This window comes from Lampris incognitus, chromosome 5, assembly GCF_029633865.1.
Source record: "Lampris incognitus isolate fLamInc1 chromosome 5, fLamInc1.hap2, whole genome shotgun sequence".
Taxonomy (NCBI): domain Eukaryota; kingdom Metazoa; phylum Chordata; class Actinopteri; order Lampriformes; family Lampridae; genus Lampris; species Lampris incognitus.
In genome coordinates, this window is record NC_079215.1 from 3,991,025 (window position 1) to 4,011,048 (window position 20,024).

The 20,024-nt window shown below is 43.6% G+C and overlaps 1 protein-coding gene across 1 annotated transcript in view; it reads right to left on the minus strand.

The window, feature by feature from the left end:
• Window positions 1–2,696: 2,696 nt before the first annotated feature.
• Window positions 2,697–20,024, minus strand: part of LOC130112351 (B-cell receptor CD22-like) — a 39,130-nt gene continuing 21,802 nt past the window's right edge. Inside the window, exons 2-13 of the mRNA XM_056279680.1 lie at window positions 17,986–18,140; window positions 17,701–17,749; window positions 17,372–17,467; window positions 13,444–13,791; window positions 12,833–13,066; window positions 12,275–12,631; window positions 11,378–11,635; window positions 8,536–8,796; window positions 5,653–5,916; window positions 5,409–5,490; window positions 3,738–3,804; window positions 2,697–2,927 (exon numbers count right to left, since the gene is read on the minus strand). Coding sequence (XP_056135655.1) covers window positions 2,697–2,927; window positions 3,738–3,804; window positions 5,409–5,490; window positions 5,653–5,916; window positions 8,536–8,796; window positions 11,378–11,635; window positions 12,275–12,631; window positions 12,833–13,066; window positions 13,444–13,791; window positions 17,372–17,441 — 2,172 coding nt within the window. The 5' untranslated portion in view covers window positions 17,442–17,467; window positions 17,701–17,749; window positions 17,986–18,140. The remainder of the gene's footprint in view (window positions 2,928–3,737; window positions 3,805–5,408; window positions 5,491–5,652; window positions 5,917–8,535; window positions 8,797–11,377; window positions 11,636–12,274; window positions 12,632–12,832; window positions 13,067–13,443; window positions 13,792–17,371; window positions 17,468–17,700; window positions 17,750–17,985; window positions 18,141–20,024) is intronic.

Below are 20,024 nucleotides of genomic sequence, written 5' to 3' on the forward strand. Positions count from 1 at the left end.
ATATTGAAGTATACAGTTTTAATGTCTTCCTGCTTTAGGTAGGCTGCTAACACAGACCCCCGACAATGAACAGCCTGTGCACACTGAACAAACACATGAAATGCATTATTTCCATTCCAGCAACATGGTTTCATTAAAAAAAAAATGCACCTGGGTACAGCCGCTATACTGACAATGAACAAATACCACCAACTTGGTTGCATGGCAACACAGTGTCTTCATCACTTTAACACATCTGGGCCTATTTAAATACAGCAGCTACTAGCAGTTTATATTATAAATGATTACGTAACAGTCTCCATTTAAAACTGACGTCTTACCAGTTTTGCAGAGTTCGTAACTAATGTTAGAATTTTATTTTTTACACTATATTTTGTTGTTACTGAGACGGAAACAGCCAAGTGACACTACAGCCTTTTTTCCAGAAGGGGGCACCAAAATCAACACAAACGCGTAGTACCATCTTTAAATACATGCATGGCACTTGCGTTCCATTTATCGCAGTTCACACAGTCTGTTGTGATACGTACATCACGCATGTTGATGTCGCGGTGAAGGTATATTGTGCAGCCCTAGTAACCACCTACCCCGTTGGTTGTAAATGTTTTCTCCTGTGATTGGTTGCTGTCCACCGAAATTAGGGGCGTGACGCGGGGCAACGTGTACTGTGTTTTCTTTGTTGAATCACATGAGCAGCTGATGAGGGCTCAACGCACCAAACAAGCTTGTGCTGCTATGTATTAACAGTTTTTTTCCTGCATCTATCTTGATATTCCACTCCTCATTTGTTGAGCACTTTTATCAACACCATTGACGGTTTCCGAAAAAAAAGATATATATATTTAATCACCCAAACAATAAAGCACTGATGCTTTAACAATATGAGGCCATGTCTTATCTGTTTTTTCACCTCCAAATTTATGTGAAGACCAGAGGTGTGATGATGAGACGGAGACATTGATGTTGCTTGACTTGTCTGTGGCTGAACCTGCTTCACTTCCTATTTATTGTTGAGTGCCATTCACCGCTGTACAGTGTGTTGAGGCAAAGACTCATTATGGCAGTGTCACAGTTAGTGTATTAATTATAATAACTATTAATAACGGGAAGGAGATGATGATGATGGAGAGGAAGATTTCTTGCAGGATTTCAGGAATTCATTTCAGCTCAGAAATATCAGTGGTAAATATGCCATGTACATGTATTGCAAAACTATCCAAAGGAATTGAATCAAGTGCAACTGGACTTGGTATATATCCGTGAAGGGAGGGAGCTTTAAAAACCTGCGGCTACCCCAGTTGGACCTTTGTGAAAACTGCAACACGTTCCAGAAAGACCAACCAGGAGAGCGATGAGGAGAAAGGGAACAGAAGGAAGAGCACAGTCATCCCGTATGTTTCTGGGGTCTCCGAGAAACTCAGGAGAATTTTTAACAGACACCGCATCCTGGTATACCTCAAACCCAGCAACACACTCCGACAAAGACTGATTCATCCCAAAGACCGTGTACCACACACCCGGAAAAGCAATCTGGTGTATGCTGTACAATGCAATGAGGATTGCACTGACCTATACATAGGAGAAACCAAACAACCACTACACAAACGGATGGCCCAACACAGAAGGCCAAACTCCTCAGGACAAGACTCAGCAGTCTATCTACACCTAAAGGAGAAGACACACTCCTTCGAGGACAGCAACGTACACATTTTGGACAGAGAAGATAGATGGTTTGAAAGAGGGGTGAAGGAAGCCATCTAGGAGAAACTGGAAAAACCATCCCTCAACAGAGGAGGAGGTCTGCGCCACCACCTATTTCCCACTTACAATGCCGTCCTTTCATCTCTACCCAGGAGACTCAAGAAGCCTAGCCTCCAAGAACAACAGTCGGTCACTAATGGCTCCAACGACTCATGACCACTGAATGGAGCACTAACGAAGTCGAAACTAACACCCCCAACGACCGTCGCTGCTTAACATCGGAACACAAAGAGCCATACACATCAATACCTCTGATAACGACTCCAAAGAGGATAAATATCTGAGTTTCATCACCAGCCAGTCAGACTAGCTTGGTCTAGTCAGAAAGGCACGAACTGTTGAAGTCTCTTGGATTAGAGGCGAAACGTCTTCATGGCTATATACCAAGTCCAGTTGCACTTGATTCAATTCCTTTGGATAACCATGACCTGGATGAATGAGAACATTCACAGACATATTGCAAAGCTATATACAACACTAGCATGAATCGGCTCAGTAGCCAAGATACAACAGAGAAACATGAAGATGTGTGTGTGTGTGTGTGTGTGTGTGTGTGTGTGTGTGTGTGTGTGTGTGTGTGTGTGTGTGTGTGTGTGTGTTTTTCTTCAGTCAGACTCATGATCTTTTGTTGACTGTGCTGTACAGTCCTTCAGAATCCTCTTGCACCGTCTGGCCTCTGGTCCTGAAAGGGAGATGGAACATACATGTATGTCAATCACCTCATCACTTCTGATTCACCAGGCAAGGACAATTCTGTCTTTGGAATTTTGGTTTACTCAGATCAACAAACCATCTACTTCTCTGTCAACCAACCTATCTGCCTGTCAACCAAACTATCTATCTATCTATCTATCTATCTATCTATCTATCTATTTATCTATGCATCCATCCATCCATCCAACAATCTGTCTTTCAGTTATAATGTGAAGACATGCTCACTGGAAGGCAGCATTGGGTTTGACCACAGAGTACACAACATCTTCCTGATTTTGAGGCTGAGGTTGCTTAATGGTGGAGTCAAGAGGCACTTTCTTGTTCTTGGAGTGAGCGAAATGGACGCTGGTGTACAAAGGGTTGTCTTGCTGCCCCACAAGTTCTCTCTCTGCTGCAGGAGCCAAGCTTTCAGCCCCAGCAGAGATGTTTTCATACAGAGGACCAGAGTTTAACTGATGGGGAGTCAAGAAAGACAAGGGTACATTTACATTACAAGTTAAAGTGATGGTGAAATTTGATAGAACCTTGGGTTGTGCGGTTACCTGGCCATGATACAAGTCCAAATATCTTCAGCAGTTGCTCCATGGATGGATAATCCTACATATTTTTTTCCTCCCCGTTCACTTCCATTGCACAGTAAAAGAGGTCTCAAAGTCACACTTTTAGCAAAATAACAGATGCAAACAAAGTGGATTCTGCCAATATATTAAATAATATCACTCATGTTTTGGGGAAATGAAATGTTCCTCCAGGTTATTTCTTCATGTGAAATTGAAAGCAGATCTTGAAGGTAGTTTATGTGACCAGTTGCCTGTGATGGTGAACAAACAGCAGAAGTTAGCTTGCTAGCATGCTATGAAAGACATTTGACATATTCAGTGAAGCTTAGCAGAGGGCACCAAGAAAACGGTACTTTACCAGTAACTAAATAGATGCCAAAACATGAGTGATAGGCCTCATTATAAGATATAGGTGTATTGGCAGAATCTGCTTTCTTTGTATTTGTTCATGTGCTAAAAGTTTGACTTTGAGACCTGGTTCACTGCACAATGGAAGTGAATGGTGAGAGAAAAAACCCAAACTCTTGGATTATCCATCTGGGCTGCATGGAACAACGACTGAAGATATTTTGAGCTTATTTGGACTCATCAAGGTTCTTTCAAACCTCAACACTTTAAAGGTGTAGCAGCCATTTTATTGAGAACAGCTTCAAATGAAAGGAACATGTAACAGTAGAATTTGTTTGAATTCCTCCTCCTCACCTGCCCGACATTGTCTGATGTTTTTCTGAAGTTGGGTTCAGCTTGATGTTTGGAGGCCCTCTTTCTTCTGGTCAAGAGCATCACCAAAAAAATAAAGAAGATGATTAATTTATGAGTTTAAATACTTGGGGTCAACTGTCCAAAGTAACGGGGAGTGCAAAAGAGAGGTGAAGAAGAGAGTGCAGGCAGGGAGGAGTGGGTGGAGAAGAGTGTCAGGAGTGATTTGTGACAGAAGGGTACCAGCAAGAGTTAAAGGGAAGGTTTACAAGATGCTTGTGAGACCAGCTATGTTATATGGTCTGGAGACAGTGGCACTGACGAGAAGACAGCAGGTGGAGCTGGAGGTGGCAGAGGTGAAGATGAGAAGATTTTCACTGGGAGTGATGAAGAAGGACAGGATTAGGAACGAGTATATTAGAGGGACAGCTCAGGTTGGACGGTTTGGGGACAAAGCAAGAGAGACAAGATTGAGATGGTTTGGACATGTGTGGAGGAGAGATGCTGGGTATATTGGGAGAAGGATGCTGAATATGGAGCTGCCAGGGAAGAGGAGAAGAGGAAGGCCAAAGAGGAGGTTTATGGATGTGGTGAGGGAGGACATGCAGGTGGCTGGTGTGACACAGGAAGATGTAGAAGACAGGAAGAGATGGAAACGGATGATCCGCTGTGGCGCCTCCTAACGGGAGCAGCCAAAAGTAGTAGTAGTGGTAGTATTAGATTAAGTTATGATCAAAAGAGAAAACAGTGGCGCTGGGAATCGTAGGAACCCACTGATGGGTGGTTGTTGTGGACAAAAGGCTTTTCGGTATTATGTGGTTTCTTAATGTATTCATGTGTTTCTTCGCACAAAAAACATTGTCAGAAAAACTGTCTGTTGCACTTGGCCCCCCATATGAAATTATATATTAGTGCCCATTTGATACATATTGTGGTTTTTCCATGTATGGTATCACTCATATATTTTTGTAATGTGTGTGTCTGTGGTGTTAGTGTAGATAGCGGGACCGAAAACTAAAGCATTTATGATCCTAATTCTTTTTGGAGGTGATAGGTATGGTCTCAGAGAGTAAGGAAAAAATCCCAGAAAATTAAAATTATGCATAATTATGCATAAATATATGCAAAATATGCATTTTTCTAAAAATGGCTAAAAACCACTTTTCTCGGCATTTCACATGATTCTGAGCATTTGGGGGTGGGGGAGTTGGAGTGGGGGGGTTTTAGGGGCAGGGGGAAGGCGGTTAGCTGGCAGGATGAAGAGGGAGATTTAGACGGGTGGATAACCAAACCGCTACATTGTAGCGGGGTTCTTCTAGTTATGTATATATTTTGAATCAATAGCATGAATCAGGGCTCCCCCTGTATTCTACAGTAAAATGGGAAAACTGCAATAGTTCAAAGAAAATGTGTAAAATAATTAAATGTAGCAAAAACTTCAAGCTCATGTTACAAACGCTACCCTAACCCTAACCCTTACAACATGAGCACGCCTCCCAGAGGAAACACTAAAACAACTCAAACTCAGTCATGTAGAAAGTGTCCCATCAAACCTCTTTACAGCATCCATTCATTGTGTTGGAACGTTGCAAATCAAGGGAAATATTGCTATATTAAAATCATTACAATTTAGCATCACGATGTACACTGAATCAATTATTACCCGTCACTTACCTAATCCAGATGAAGACAGACAGCAGTATGATAGCCACAAGAAAAGTAGGAATCCATACAGCCGCTGTTGACATCAATGTTCCTGGGAAATGTGGGTCAAATTAAAACACAAAATTTAAGAGGATTAGCTAAATGAAATTAGGTTTCATTACAAAAAAAACATGATATACTGAGTGACGTTTTGCTCCTGTCTGGCCATGATGACGGGCCTAAAGTGATTATTTGTAAAATGGGCCTATCTCACCTTTCACAACAATCGGCTGGTTAGTGGAATTATTTCTCCCTCTTCTATTACGGACTTGACAGACATAATTTCCGCTGTGGTCAGTTGTGATGTTGTTTATGGTGTAGTTCTGTCCTGATGTGGTTGGTGAGTCCTCATTCTCCTTGAACCAAATGTAGTCATCTACCGGAGGGTTGGCATCACTTTTGCATGTCAGAGTCACTGAACTACCCTCCTTAAATTCACCAGAAGGACTCACTGACACTGAGGGAACCTTTGGAGCATCTTGTAGACAAAATTAATATTTCATTAATTTTAACTTGACAAATGTAATCAGTAATTGTAATTGTAATCAGTTAGAGCCAAACTAGAGCAGCAAAGTGGCCATTAAAGTAATAAATAATAAAAGCAAGTCAGACCAACATTACATATACAAGACATGAAAGCTGAACTGCAGAGTTTAACATGTAAACAGACTCTGGTTTCTTTACATTCATCATTTCACTCTTGCAGACAGACAGCCCACTGACAATGTTGACAAAACATTTCCTTCCAAACGTTCAGAAAATATGAATTTCTAATATTTAGAGGGTTACAGTGTGTACATCACTAGACTCCAGTGTTTGCATCCAGGTTTTAACACAGAAGTTTGGAGAGGAAGCTCCTACCAGTTCATGTGATTGACAGCCTAAGTTGCAGGCAGGCCAACATACGTCTGCTTCATTTCAGTAGGGTAACGATAGTTACGTACTGTAACTCCAGATTCTATGAGTATAGGTGCAGCCTTATAAGGCTATCTCTACTGGGTCCATCCCTAACGATCCTACACAGCACTGAGAAAACTTTAGTCCACACCCACCTATGTATAGTGTGGGGCCCCTTATGGCCACAACTCGAGTATATGTTAAATTGAGGCCATGTAATCAGCTCCCAATAACAGCTTTTCTTCAGCTAATTATGGAGTCAGTGGGGCTCAGATATTAGAGGGCTGCAGCTATACTCCTAGAATCTGGAGTTACAGTACATAACTATCATTCTGTTTCATATAGGCTTTGTCCTTTAAGGCTATCGCTAGTGGGTTATGGGCGAAGCAGGATATGGTCCATGCCACACTGGGTCTGTCCGGTACGACAAGCACAAACCCACACCTACTTCACAACGAAACAAACTCACGATGCCCAGCCATTGCGCCATACTTAATGGCACCTCACAGAGCCAAATATGCACCCGAATGGTACAACAAACAGAATATCTAATATTTGCCATGCGGGGAGCAAGGATGGGAACAATAAGGCCTCCTGCTGTGAGAAAGCAGAGACGACGGTTACACACTGTAACAGTCCAACGAGGAGCAGAGTAGGGGGAAGAGGACCACTCTCCATGTGCCAAAAAACAAGAGGAAGAGCACACAGCCAAATCCCCGCTATCACTCACTCTGTCAGCACACACTGTACAGAATCAGTCATAGAGAAACAGGAGACATCCTTCAGATGAAAATGAATGGAAGAACAGGGGGAAGACCAAGAAGCCGCAGTGCAAATGTCTTCCACCATCATTCCTCCATGCAAAGCTGTGGAAGATGCAATTCCCCTGGTGGAGTGCTCTCTGATGCTGTCCTTGGGGGGGGGGGGGGGGGGCTCTGACCGTCGGTCCCAAAACCCTTACCAAAACCACTCACAACTTCTGCCTCACCATCGATGACTCCACTCTGTCCCCCTCCCGCACATCTGAAACCTCAGAATCATTTTCGACAGCAACCTCTCCTTTGAACACCATGTCAATCAAATCAGCAGAACTGTCTTTTTCCACCTGAAAAACAGAGCTTGTTTCCACCCATCACTCTCCTTCTCTGCTGCTGAAACATTGATCCATGCCTTTATCACATGCAGAAATGACTGTTTCAACAGTGTTCTTTATGGCTCATCATCCAAAGTCCTAAACAAACTCCAGTACATCCAGAAATGGTAAATGGACTGCATTTATACAGCGCTTTTCTAGTCTACCGACCACTCAAAGCACTTTACAGTGTATCCTCACATTCACCCATTCACACACACATTCACACACTGATAGTGGAGGCTGCCATGCAAGGTGCCCACCTGCTCATCAGGACCAGGTAAGGTTTCAGTGTCTTGCTCAAGGACACTTCACCGGGGATCGAAACAGCAACCTTCCGATTACTAGATGACCCGCTCCTGAGCCATGCCGCCCCTAGAACTCTGCTGCCTGCCTGCTCACCCACTCCTCCTGTGACCACATCATCCCTGTCCTTCAGAACCTCCACTGGCTCCCTGTCCCACAACGGATCCAACTCAAAGCCCTTCTCCTCACTCACAAATCCCTCCATAACCAGGTCCCCTCCTACCTCACCGACCTGCTCCAGGATCATACTCCTCCCCGCAACCTTCACTCCTCCGATGCCAACATCCTTTCTGCACCACACAAGACCAAGCAGCGTACCTGTGGCCACAGAGCCTTCTCCATCGCTGACCCCTCCCTGAATCTCTCTCCCAAACACATCAGAGACTGTACCGATCTGTCCACGTTCAAATCATTAGTCAAATTCTCCTTTTCGAATTGCTTCTAATGTATAATTATTGTTGTGTGTTACATGTTCTTGATGTGTTACTTTTATACTACTTTTATCTTACATCTTTGTTTACCTTGAAAAGTGCGATACAAATAAAATATTATTATTATTATGTTACACACTTCTACATGACTTGCTTAATGTATTGGTGTCAACACAAACGTCACCCCAAAAATCAGAAAAAGTCCCTAATATTGTTGCTTCTTGTTTTAGAGGAATTAATTTGCCAAGGGAATCTGTTGAGACACTACATCTGAAGAAACATTATTCTACAATGTCAGCCTGTGAGATCTGCTGCTGTGTTTTATACTTACACTGGACATCTATAACTTGAGGAGCAGAGTTAAGGTGTCCATATTTATTCTCAGATTGACAGCGGTAAATCCCACTGTCCTCATAGCGGATGGAGGGTAATTGATAAGTATCCCCCCTTCTGCACGGCAGTGTTTGGTTCTCTTTGTACCAGGTGTACTGAGCTGGTGGGTTGGCATCGCTGCTGCAGGTCAGAGTCACCAAGTCTCCCTCCTTAATGTCATCAGCGGGACTCATCACCACTGAGGAGGTCCTCGGGCCATCTGGAGAAGATGGTAAAACCATAGAAAAACTGAGATGAGGATGTGGTTTTAAAACAGAATGTTCTTGTTTGTTACACTTTGTTGTGTGTGTGTGTGTGTGGGGGGGGTGTTTGACACAGGGTGAAGTGATGCGTCTAGTGCAGTAGTGCAGTAGTTAGAGGGAAGATGCATGCATGCTTACTGCCTGCTTTTCTAACCTCTCGCTTGCAGCCTGCTGCTGCTGGTTAGCCTTTGTGGTGAACAAGGGAGCAGCCGAGTGCGTAAGCCTTTCCCCGCCAGTACATAGCCTCTCCTTCTCCAAGATCTCTGCCAGGCCTCCTAGTGGCCACACATGGTAACTGGGCGCCTCGCGGCCTCAGGCAACTTTGGCATGGGATCTGGGAGATGCAGTGGTCCCCAGAAACTGTTCATGGCCAACCACTGCCCTGCTGCATTGTGGGAAGTCTATTGAGACAAAGGCTAGGGGAGCACACCCCGACAGAAAAGCAACATGTGTTGTGACACACATTAGGTGGTTCTTTGACAGTCTGGAGTTTCTGGCAATCTCCTGCAGTCATGATGGGTGATTGGTCATCCTGGGTATAAGCCCTTGCCACCAGGGCCAACCTGTCATGGTAAAGACAGTGCCAATGGGGACTGCACACCCCCTGTGGCACACTAAAAACCTCCTTGTGTAGGTCTCCACCTCTGGCCATGGTGTACAATATCTGGCCTTATATCCAGTTGAATTCTGGTGGCGTTGGGGTGTCTGGCGATGACAGCAGGGTAGTATGGCCTGCAGCAAGTCACCAGCACGGGGTATATGGTCGCTAGCAACTGGGATTGATTTGCAGTTGCTTTTGGCAGACCCCTGTGTGACTGAGCAGCCCTATTTAGGGACTACACTTGTCAGCCCGATTGGAGAGGGTCTTAGAAAAGGTGGCCTAAAAATTGACCACGCAATGAACCTCCTGAGTAGGTTACCATGTCTACCGGGAATTCGATCCTGTGGTAAAAACAAGAAAATGATCGCATTCAAATTGGCAACATGGAAATTTAGGACTCTCCTTGATAATGATGGCAACAGACCACATCGACGGACTGCACTGATTGCTGAGGAACTAAGATGCTACAGCGTGGACATCGCAGCTCTCAGTGAAACCAGGCTCCTGGATGAAGGCTCCCTGAGAGAGGAAGGAGGAGGATATACCTTTTCCTGGAGAGGCTATCTCCCTGGTGCTGGACTGACAATCAAGAACAGCATTCTACACAGCCTCACTGAAACACCCACTGGACTAAGTGAGAGGCCATTTACCCTCCGTATCCCCCTAGTAAAGGCACGCCATGCCACTCTGTGAAGTGCATATGTGTCAACACTACCATCTGACAATGGTGTGAAGCACAGCTTCTACCAGCAACTAGATGAGGCCCTTCATCGTATCCCAAAAAAAGACAAGATCCATCTTCTGGGAGACTTTAGTCTTCTGAGAGTCTTCTGGAAGAAGCGATACAAAGACCAGCTAAAAACATCGCTGAAGAAATGTTGTATTGACCCCTTGAGACTGGAGCAAGCTGCCATCAACCGTTCCAACTGGCGGGAGATCTGCTAAAGAGGTATAGAACAGCTGGAAATGGAGAGCAGTGTGACAAAACTACAGAAAAGACTAAGGAGACACACAACCATGCCTGCCCCCACTAACTCACACTTCATATGCCCAACGTGCAACAAAACTTGTGGATCAAGAATTGGACTCTACAGTCATCAAAGGACACACCGTGAACGAGGAGGGATGTCATCATCAGACTCGATGGACTACCAGCAAGTAAGTGTGTGTGTGTGTGAGAGAGAGAGAAAGAGAGAGACAGAGACAGAGACAGAGAGACAGAGAGAGACAGAGAGACAGAGAGAGAAGGGGGCGGGTAATGAACCAAATGAAAAGGTTGACAGTCTGTTTTATGCTTGCTCCAGATTTGGTATCATATCACTGGTGAGTTTTGTTTACACACATTTTACATTAATAAGGACGGAGTCTGAAGTTTTTGCTCCCAACTTGCTGCTAACGAGACAGAAATACTTCCCAGAGTCAGAGGACTTGATGGAGTCAAACACAAAATGTTCTTCATAGCTCTGAAAAATGTCTGTATTTCCATTCTTCTTGTACCACTGGTGTGTGTATTTTGGAGGGTTGGCATCACTGCTGTAGCTCAGAGTCACTGAACTGCTCTCCTTTATTTCCTCAGAGGGACTCACTGACACAGAGGGGACCCTCTGCATACAAATTAGTTTGTATTCAACAGAAAAGTCGTGCTGAGAAATGGATCAGATCAGGGTTGGAATAATTGACTTCACGTGAGGAGAAAATATAAGAAAATTGTATTTTTAGGGTTGTCATCAGTGTTGATTGAACTTATCTTTAACCATTTCATTTACAACAAGATGTCATCTAGAGTATGTGAGGAACTGGTATTCTTTCTCTCCTCTACTGTCACCATCTCCATACATTACAACATGACGTTACATTACAGTTTTAATAAGTTTTTGATCAACACTCGTTAGGAATTCATCACACCTTGGTTTTGTTTCAGAAAGAAAGGGACTCACATGTGACAGTGAGAGTCTCTTCAGGGGAGCTGAGGTCTGGGTGGTCTTTGACAGCACAGGAGTATGTTCCTGCATGTTGGCTGCCGACTGACTCAAATACCAGCTGGTTTTGTTTTGTCTCCGCCTGGGTCAGAACTTGTCCATTGTGGGACCAGATGAAGGACGGTTTCGCAGTTAGAGGACAGCAGGTTGAACAGGTCAGTGTCACTCTCTGTGTCTCTGTCACCGTAGGAAGAGGAGTTACCTTTAACTTTAGCCCTGAATCAGGAGGGAAACAAAGTCAGGAAGATAACAACGTTACCACAATTGGTTCTACATTAGATTCTTCTACAATCAACAAAATGTACAACATAATGCATCACATAGTTGTACTTCATACTTGTATGCTCTGTATACTTAGTTCAGATCAGGGTCGCAGGGAGGCTGCAACCTGTCCAAGAAGGCATTCGACACAAAGCAGACCTTCAGACAGATTGCCTGTCCAACAAAGGATACACACACACTCATCTATGGACAGTCTAGTGGCCCATTTAACTAACATACATTTCCATGAAGAGAGGGAGGACACGCAGCACCTAAAGAAAACCTGTAGGCAGGGGTTGATTGGAGGGGGGATGCAAGAGGATGTCATCACCCCTGTTCAAAAAATGAACAAAAACCAGGCTTCTGTAAAACTACAATACTCCCTGCCCACCAGGGACGGTGGTCCCCACCAGACACCACCGTTCTCCCTGGAAATTCTTTACAATCCACCACTGGCCATGAGCACACAAGAATAAGACAATTTTATCTAGAAAGGCTTGAATACGGCAAATGTTGTGGTGAAGCAACAGTGCTAACCAGTAAGTCACTGTACTGTCCATTTCATTGTGTGTGTGAGTTGATGTTAAACAATACCTGTGACGGTCAGAGTTGTACCCGGTAAATCCATCCCCCATTCAAAGTATCTTGTTTTGAATATGAAGCGATACTCGGCTGAATCGCTCTCTCTCAAGTCTCTGATTCTCAGAACGGAGCGTCCATCTCCTACCGCAGGGTACTGAACACGTCCTGTGTACTGTGAGTCCCCACTAAGGTCCTCAGGCTGGGATGAATGAACATTACCATGTTCAGGTCGAAACCAGAAAGTTGATTGGACAGGCAAGTACCTGTAGTATGTCTTGTATGTGCAGGAAATGTCCACAGATGAGCCTTTTAAGACACAGAGCTCTGTGTTGGTGTAAATCACACTTCCACACGTCTGTTCCCAGACACCTGAAAGACAAAACCTTTATAAGTAACACTTGAAGAATTTGGACATTTACTGCAATGATATCGATTGGTTGCATTCTTGCTGGGTTACTGGAAGCTGTCCTGGTCTTGTACACAATAAGAGGAAATATAGTCATTGAGCTATGTGGAATAAAACTGTGGGCTCGATGGCGTCATGTTTATTGGAAACTGAATTAAACTCACACACTGGGGGCGAGGAGAGGAGAACCTTGTGTGTTTTCAAAGCACAGGCAAAGCTGTCTTTATAATCCACATTAGTTACATAAGTCAGAGATGTTGCTTCTTTCATGTACTTTCCATTCTTGTACCAGATATAAGTAGGACGAGGTGACAGCTGGCAGAGGTGGTGACATTTGAGCTCTGCCCTATTTGAATATGAATACCACCTTTGTTCTCTGGTGACCTGCACCGTCAGATCTAGACATGAGAAGATAGCACAGAAACATAACTCATCACTCAGTGTTTAATACTATGCAGAAAGAGACATGGACACACACCTTACCATAACCTTAACTTAATCCTCATTCTAACCTCAGCCCTAAACCCAGGTCCTTACCCTAAATACACCCTTGAAGAAGTGAGGATCAGCTAAAATCTCATCACTTTGAAAAAAATGTATTGTCTCTTAAGGTTAAAACGCAGATTGGTCCTCACAAATGTAGCAAGAACACACACACACACACACACACACACACACACACACATACACACACACAGACCCAATCACAGCTGGATTTCAAAGATGTGCACTGTGGATAAATGCGCTAAAAGCGATGGGTCAGGTGAAATCTTACCTGCCACAGTCAAAGTTACTCCAGGAGAGCCAGTATATTTCCCTTCTGGTAGGTTTGTTGTGAATCTAAACATGTACTCGGCTGAATCACTCTCTCTCAGGTCTGTGATTCTCAGGGTACAATCTCTCCTCCCTTCACAGAGGTACTGCACACGATCTGCATACTGCAACTCCTCCTTCAGATCCACAGAGTAAGAATGCCTGTGTCTGGTCAGCCAAACTGTTGTTTCAACTCTGTTTACTGTGGCTGGATAGAAGTAGCTGCAGCCAATGTCCACTGTTGATCCTTTCAAAGCGCAGACCTTAGTAGAGTTGTAGGTCACTCCCCAGCCATTCTGACCCTGCACCACTAACACAGAGAGCATCAGCATCATTAAAACATCAGAGGACAGCCTCTCACGTGTTGCGGATCTGTTTCTGTAAGTGAGTCTGTAAAACTTCAGCAAAACAGTTTTCTGAGTCCATTGTTGCATCCCGCTTCTTGGGGCTCTCAACTCCCAGCTCCAACCACCGGGCAGCCCCTTCCCTCCCATGTACAAGTGAGTGTAAAAGGGGGAGGTCGTTTTCTCCCTCTTAAGCTGTCGTGGCAGGTATTAGGGTATTCATGGCTTCTGCATTTTAGTAGTTGTCAGCTACTCCCAAAAAGTAATTGAGTATTCGATTAATCGTGATGTTTATATCGCAGGTCTAACCCTAACCCTAAGCCTTATTTTATCTTAAATTGAACTCGTGTGGTCCTTTGTGCACCATGACTACCACAGAGGCCTTGCAGTGTTTACAGGCGTTGGACAGCGGCCATTTTAAATTGTTTGAAAAATAGTATTGAATATGTTAAAATGTTAATTTTGCTGTCAGTTAGTTTCCTAACAGACATACTAACATATGTAATGTGTTAATATCTCAATTGTGTATTTACCATTTTGACCGCCCAAGGTCGTTTTAGGTAGGAGTGAAATCCCGGTCGTTCTGGCATAACGTAAAAAATGATTGTACAAACCAAACAAATCTACGTTGGGACTACAGCGCCCCCAGCTGCATATCTGCTGTAGCTTCATTGCCACTGCTTTGTTACTGCACAGTGCTAAAACCACAGATGAACGATTAGTCTACAACTATGCACAGTGTCGACTCGTGGTTTTGATAGTCGACTATTCTGTGAAACCCCTAGCAGGTATAGACCAGTACAGCAGTTACATGTACAGTGGTTAAGTTTACGGTTCTCTCATTGACTTACATTAGACAGTAGGTTCTTTTGGAGCAGCCACCTAGTTGCCTGGTTTGAACTGCAACTTAAGACATTCCCACATTGGCTTCAACCTCCAGCCCCGGTTGCTGCTGCTTGGTGTAGATCAGTCAAGTAAGTACAGCAAGTGTAGTTACAATGGTTAAGTCTAGGTCGTGGTCAAGTTTAAGGATAAGGCGAGGGTACAGTTAAATTTAAAGTTTAGGTCAGGCAGTGGTTAAGTTTACGGCTAGGGTTAGGAAGTGATTTCTGAGAGCTCTCATGTTGAACAAGGAAATTGATTAGCTGTCTTCTTCTAATCACATTGTTTACTAGAATAACCACGATCACTTCCTCTTTTGACCAGTGGGGGCATTTGAGTATCAACAATACTCTTAAAATACTATGAATTATTTTCAGAGACTTGCAGAATCAACCCATGTGGTAGTTTGTACAGGGTGACCAGCCTCAGGACACACAGCCCAAAAAGACATGTAGCTCATTTGTGTGCTGAGGCAGAGAGGTGGTGAGGGTTTTAGTGCACCATTACTGAGAATGGTGAGATGAATAAAAAACAATGAGAGAGGTGAAATTTGTGAAGAAAATGGTGTCTAGTTTGCCTGTATGGTTTGTTCACACTTAGTTCAAGCTGTGTGGTTGCAGGTGCTAAATAGCTTGCTGAGCTGACTGCTGAGCTGTTGCAAACTATTCAGAGACAATGTGACGTCTGGATGACTCTTCTGCCAGTTGGTGTCAACTCTATTCAGCTATGGCCCACTAATATGAGAATATCAGATAGAGGACCTTAGGGGTTAGATATGGATATACTATAATAACCATGTAGTAATGATGGTATGTAGGTAAATAGCAATGACATGAGGATTTTTTTCTCCAAAATGAGAAGTCCGCCACCTGCAGAAATGCATGCTTTCCCTGAATGACAACATTTAAACTGACTTGATACTTTAGGAAAAAAAGAACAAAACAACTTCACACCTTGCTTTACCAAATGATCTTTTTTTTTTTAAACACATCTTTTATATTTTTATATTTTAGAGGGAAAAAAAATTGTTCTCGCTTAAAATGGATTCATGGCCATTATGAAATTAGCTTCTCTGTTCATATATTATTGCATTATATATTGTATATAGATAATATATATTGTATAATATATGATATATATATAATATATATCATATATTATATTATTATATGGTACCGATTTTCAAGAACAAGGGTGATGTGCAGAACTGTAGCAACTACAGAGGTATAAAGTTGATCAGCCACAGCATGAAGATATGGGAAGGAGTAATAGAAGCTAGGTTAAGAGGAGAGGTGATGATCAGCAGCAGCAGTATGGTTTCATGCCACAAAAGAGCACCACAGATGTGATGTTTGCTTTGAGAATGTTGATGGAGAAGTACAAACCCCAATTCCAGTGAAGTTGGGACGTTGTGTAAAACGTGAATAAAAACAGAATACAATGATTTGCAAATCCTTTTCCACCTAGTTACATTGTGTCTTTATAGATTTAGAGAAAGCATACGACAGGGTGACGAGAGAGGAGGTGTGGTATTGTATGAGAAGGTCGGGGGTTGCAGAGAAGTATGTAGGAGTGGTGCAGGATATGTATGACGGAGGTGTGACATTGGTGAGGTGTGTGGTTGGAGTGACGGATGGGTTCAAGGTGGAGGTGGGATTACATCAAGCATCGGCTCTGAGCCCTTTCTTGTTTGCAATGGTGATGGACAGGTTGACGGACGAGATCAGGCAGAAGTCTCCGTGGACTATGGTGTTTGCGGATGACATTGTGATCTGTAGTGAGAGTAGGGTGCAGGTGGAGGAGAGCCTGGAGAGGTGGAGGTATGCACTGGAGAGAAGAGGAATGAAAGTCAGTAGGAGCAAGACGGAATACCTATGCGGGAATGAGAGGGAGGACAGTTGAATGTTGAGGATGCAAGGAGTGGAGGTGATGAAGGTGTATGATTTTAAATACTTGGGGTCAGCTGTCCCAAATAACGGGGAGTGCAGGGGAGAGGTGAAGAAGAGAGTGCAGGCAGGGTGGAGAAGGGTGTCAGGAGTGACACTCTTCTCCACCCACTCCACCCTGCCTGCACTCTTCTTCACCTCTTTTTCTTCTTCTTCTTCTCTTGCTGGTACCCTTCTGTCATGACAGAAGGGTACCAGCAAGAGTTAAAGGGAAGGTTTACAAGATGGTAGTGAGACCAGCTATGTTGTATGGTCTGGAGACAGTGGCACTGATGAAAAGACAGGAGGAGGAGCTGGAGGTGGCAGAGGTGAAGATGAGAAGATTTTCACTGGGAGTGATGAAGAAGGACAGGATTAGGAACGATTAAATTAGAGGGACAGCTCAAGTTGGACGGTTTGGAGACAAAGCAAGAGAGACAAGATTGAGATGGTTTGGACATGTGTGGAGGAGGGATGCTGGGTATATTGGGAGAAGGATGCTGAATATGGAGCTGCCAGGGAAGAGGAGAAGAGGAAGGCCAAAGAGGAGGTTTATGGATGTGGTGAGGGAGGACATGCAGGTGGCTGGTGTGACAGAGGAAGATGCAGAGGACAGGAAGAGATGGAAACGGATGATCCGCTGTGGCGCCCCCTAACGGGAGCAACCGAGAGTAGTAGTTCATATATTATTGCAATACGTTTTAAAAGTTTAAAAGTTCAAAGTTGTAACCCAAATTACCTTGAACAGACAGAAGGAAGAAGAAAAATCCATTTGCTCCGGCTGTAAAACTCTTTCCTGGTCCTCTCATGTCGTCACAGTCACAAAATTAAATCCCTGAATGATTGATATACATACATGGAGACAGGTTAGTTAATTGTATCAAATACATCACTCAACATACTGGTATTAATAGTAGTATTTAGCAGACAAAGACAATCTGTCCATACTATCTATGTTCCATCATTGGTTCCCCAAAGAAATATGCAGAAATGTGCATATTTTGAAATATTTTCAGCTCTTGAAGCCATAAAGCAAAACATTAAAGAGGAAAATATTTCAAGACAAACCTTTTGAAGAGGGAGGGTGTTGTCTTGAAATGGCTTTCAAACTGTAATGCTAGAAGACAAAGAAAATGCTTCCTTAAACCTGCCGTCCTCAACTTCCTAACCACAAGCCTCGCCTCCTTGCTTGAAGTGTTGCATACTCACACTATGACAGAGCAAATGGAGACTATTTTTGGTGTGGGGGGTATTTCATATCGTCAGTCTGGTCTAGTACCAGGTCTGATAGGGATACTAAGATGGGGTAGTTGTGCTCGTTTTTCAAAGCGCTAATGAGTATGAAAGCTGTACCTTTTTGAATAAGGTTCAGAAAGTGGCATCTCTAGCATCCATCCATCCATCCATCCGTCTATTATCCAAACCGCTCATCCTGCTCTCGGGGTCGCGGGATGCTGGAGCCTATCCCAGCAGTCATTGGGTGGCAGGCGGGTCACACTCGGATAAAACTTGCAGTTAACAGTGGGATTTTATTGGCAGCGATGACACGCCAACATGGTTGTTAACACACTCACACACTCACTCACTCACACAGGGGGATGCCATCAGTCATGCACACAAAATGACTCACGATTCACAAATTTCTAACAACCAACGAAACAACGCGATAACCATTTACAACATGAAAATGTTAACACTAAAGGTAATAGTTATGAAAAACGGTAATAAAACATTAATAACCATTCAAAAGTCCACTGCCCTGGGGTATGCTGGGGAGTGTCCCCATTCCCCACACCCACCCTAGCACGCTGCAATATTCTAATGTGGCTTTGACCCTGATCTTTGGTTTCCTGTTCTCTAGTTGTGCATCATTTGCATGATCCAGGAACTGAAGCTGTTCCTACTATTGCATTTCTACTAAGTGACTCTTCATAGAACCATTAAATGTACCAAATGTAAATCACTTAATTTACATGGTAAACTGAGTCATCTGATAGGGAGTTGACCCCAAAATGTATGTAGAGTGTCACGCCTTCTGCCTGGCTCAGCCAACTAGGACAGATTATTCCAGTCCTGTCCAGTCAGGTTTTGGATTCTGTATTTCCTTGCCGAAGTAGGAAATGGTGTGCACGTGATAGGAAAAACATGGGACATCACATCATACATAAAGATGAGTGATCATAAACAAGTAAGTCCTGCTTGTCTGTTGTGGTGTCTTGTTTTTTATTTACATTTTATACATTTGAGTTACAAAAATATGAACTGGCTTCATGCTATTGTTAATATATATCAAGGGAGACATGAAGACAAATAATCTAGATACCTTTTATCTTTAATCTATAATAATCTGGATACCAAAGAAAGAATTCAATTCCCCTGCCAGAGAAGCTGACCCTTCTCTGGCAGGGGAATTGAATTCTTTCTTTGTGTGCTTCAAGGTTAACGGCGTTGGCATTAGCCCACAAGCTAATACAGTACAGGAGTTGTGTTCCACCGCCAGAGATCAGCGTACACTCACCATCTCACAGCCCTCCGCACGTCATGCTCTGAAGCAAGTCAACGTCAGGAAGGCGGCAGGTCCAGTACTCATCCCCAGATGAGTACTGACGACCTGTTCTGACTGGCTGGTCCCCATATTCACCACAATATTGAATCTCTCCCTTGTCCAGTCTGTAGTCCCCACATCCACATGTTTCAAGAGGTCCCCTATTTGTTCCTGTACCAAAGAAAACCAACCCAACCGACCTCAACAAGTACCATCCTGTGGCTCTCACTTCTGTGGTCATAAAGTTTTTTTTAAGAGGCTTATTAAAGACTATATCTGCTTCTCTCTCCCAAGCAGTTTGGACCCTCTACAGTTTTCTTACCACCCCAACCGATCCACTAAGGATGCCATCTCCCATGTACTGCACACCACCCTATCCCACCTTGGCAATGGGGTGGGTAACTATGTGAGAATGCTGTTCCTTGACTATAGTTCACCCTTAAATAACATAGAGTCCCCGAGACTGGGCACCAAGCTCAGAAAATATGGCCTGAACACCACCTTGTGCAACTGGGTCCAACACCACAATCCGGAGAGTCTTTGTCAAAGAATTATATCCATTTTCATCAAACAGAAACTCAATTTTACAATACTTCTCCAAAAATGAAGCTGAAAAATTGAGAACAAAATTCTTTGTTTGCAATTGCACCAAAAGTAAAGGAAGTGCACTTTAAAATTCTCGATGGAATAGATCCTTCTGGAGAATTTTTAAGACATGGATTTGGTGTAGACTGTAACAACTGCTCATCTTGCAATGAACACATTGAAACAACAGAAGCTGTGTTTCATGAATGTCCGTTTGCTGGTGCCTTTTGTGAAGATCTGCATCACTGGATGTTTTCTAAAG